The 2,513-nt window shown below is 46.5% G+C and overlaps 1 protein-coding gene across 1 annotated transcript; it reads right to left on the bottom strand.

Annotated features, from left to right (window-relative positions):
* Window positions 1-307: 307 nt before the first annotated feature.
* On the bottom strand, window positions 308-1,818 carry atg101 (autophagy related 101). The gene is made up of 2 exons (XM_055043949.1): window positions 1,259-1,818; window positions 308-1,191 (listed from the first exon to the last, which is right to left on the bottom strand). The coding sequence occupies exons 1-2, from the start codon at window positions 1,508-1,510 to the stop codon at window positions 796-798; spliced, it is 648 nt and encodes a 215-aa protein (XP_054899924.1). The 5' UTR covers window positions 1,511-1,818; the 3' UTR covers window positions 308-795.
* Window positions 1,819-2,513: the final 695 nt, after the last annotated feature.

The following is a 2,513-nucleotide window of genomic DNA, read 5'->3' as shown; positions in this document are numbered from 1 at the left end:
CCAGCAGAGGCATTGTGAATTATTTCATCACTGATCCAGTAGCTCACTTGATAAGAAATTTAGATAATATGTAGTTATAATCGTAACTGCTGCTTCTTACACAGTAAAAAACAAAAAACAAAACCCTGACAAAAACTTCTGTGCGCAATATTCACCTGGCAGAAAATATCTTTGGACGCCTGGCTGACGTGTGCGGAAGCGAAGTCGTTCCACACGTTGCTTTCCTGTTGGCAGACAGTTCAAGCCTGCAGAGGATGTTTCTCAGGTTGTGGGCCACCGTGACACATTCTGACTGGAAACCAGGGGGTGAACTTAGGATGCGTTAGCTTTAATTTGGAAAAAAAAAAAAAGACAAACTGGAAATCCTGTTCTAACCTACATGTAAGGTCACCCTCACCATGAAAATGCACGCAGAGGAAGCTTGTTTTCTCTCTCTGTCTCTCGTCGGTGAGGAAACCTTTTTTCCCAAAGTCAGCTTTCATCATTCGCACCAAGACCAAGCCTTTTCTGTTTGTCCTCCTCAGTGTGTGCAGTTTGATGACAATCATTTATTAGGAAATTTGCCACCATTTACAGCTTTTTGTCAGATGTCGGGCTACCGTAGGTGCAATTTCAGATCTTCAAAAACCAAAGAGTGCATGATCGACAAATGAACAGAAGCGGTGCAGAATCACATCTTACATTGACACCGGTGATAACAGGTGCTGCTTCAAACCTGCAGCAGAAGAGCTGACATGTCTGTTGCTGACAGCAAAAAAAAAAACACAACTATTTAGTGATCTAAGAAGAAGACCCTCACAAGGCCAGAGTGTCTTTTATCAGCCTCCTCATGGTGGTGCTCACGGAGGTCCCGAGAGAATCCGTGATCTGGTACGTGATTTTGTGCAGGTAGGGCTGCACGTCTTTCAGACTGGTGTCAAAAACGTTGTCCACTTCAGACTGGGTGGGCATCTTGGGCAGGTACTCGTGGCGGTTTATGACCTCCACCACGTTGATCACCTTCTCCCCGAGCTTCTCGCCCACTTTCTCCCTGCAGATCTGCCTCTCCTGCTCGTTGGCCAGGTTGACCACGCTGACCTTGATGCTCCACACCTCCCAGGGGATGCACTCGTCGGAGAAGGGCCAGCGGGACTTCTTCTTCTGGTAGAACTCCAGGGAGATCTGCCCCATGCCGTCGCTGCTCAGGGCGTCCTGGAGACAAAAACACACAGTGAGCATTTTATCAGGCCTCCATCAGACCCCGAAGCCGCCCATTTACCTTGAATTCAGACACCGCTTTCCTGATCACCCGGTCCAGCTCCTCGGAGGACACCCTGACGAAGGTGAAGTCGATGAAGTCGCAGTCGATGTCCTGCGTGCCCACGGTGCCGATGGAGTAGGTGCCCTCCTTCTTGTAGTGAAACTTGCCCGTGCTGCGGTGCAGCAGGATGGTGTGCAGCAAGGCGAGCGTGGCCTCCTCCACCTGGCGAGCCTCCACCGTGACCTCCAGGACCTCCGAGCGACAATTCATGCTCAACAGTGGCTTATTTCCATTTACAGCCGAGCAAATCCGGCCAGGGCCACGGCAGCTCCTACCGGGATGACGAAGGTATATTTTGTTTACCTCTGTAAAGGGGCGGAGACTTCCGCCTTCTTGTACACTGTCCAATAAAACACTTCAAATGCGCTCTACTGATAAAGAGCTAATGTTTTCCGAGACAATTATGGGTACAGAGGGCTGGTAAACACCAGCGTAATGACAGCTAGCTGGAGATTTGCTGCTACAACGGAATGGACGAACGAACGCTCTGAAGTTGGCTTCAGATTCGCAGCGGACTCAATAAAGGGCCGTTCCGCTGTTTTTAAAGGTACAGGACTGCCAGGCTCTATCGTTTGAAGGATATCAATGTTAATTACTAATCATATTCATAACAAAAAGTTTTCAGAAGTCATCATTGATATCTTCAAAGCACAAACGAAATGCTGCTGCACAAACAGCAGAAAGTTTCATTAGGCTAAAAATTACATGATTGTTCAGAGCGCAAATTAATTATTATTACAGTCATTTTAGATTGAGTTGATCGAATATATGTCAGAGTCCTTTGATATTGCGTTCAGTAAACGACTTTACAGTTACAATAGAATGACATCTGGATAATAATGCGTGGATTTACTTTTGTGCAATCTGTACTGTACTGTGCATTAGCTGAGGAGGAATGCGGTTCAGTTTCATCGTGTATAAAATATTAAAATCGTGAAAAACATCGATTTTGATGCTTCTTAGCGTAGATGACACCGAATGCAGTCAGATTTGAGTGTGCTTAGGTGACCTTGACGCTCTGTAGTTTGATATTGTCCAAAGAAAGAGTTTGGCGCGCATTTTCACGCCGGTGAAAAAGCGTGCGTGTATTTACGCAAACTTTGACGCCAAGTTTTATGCATGAGGCCCCTGTTTTGTCAGTGAGGGACGTTTTTTTTAAGCGACTGAAGTTCCAAATAGGACACCAACTTCAGCGTCTTTGATGACGTAAAGG

The sequence above is a fragment of the Poeciliopsis prolifica genome, unplaced genomic scaffold, assembly GCF_027474105.1.
Source record: "Poeciliopsis prolifica strain line A6 unplaced genomic scaffold, Auburn_PproV2 SCAFFOLD019, whole genome shotgun sequence".
Classification (NCBI taxonomy): Eukaryota; Metazoa; Chordata; class Actinopteri; order Cyprinodontiformes; family Poeciliidae; genus Poeciliopsis; species Poeciliopsis prolifica.
Note: the sequence above shows the minus strand (reverse complement) of the source record. Positions and strands in the feature narration are given on the sequence as shown.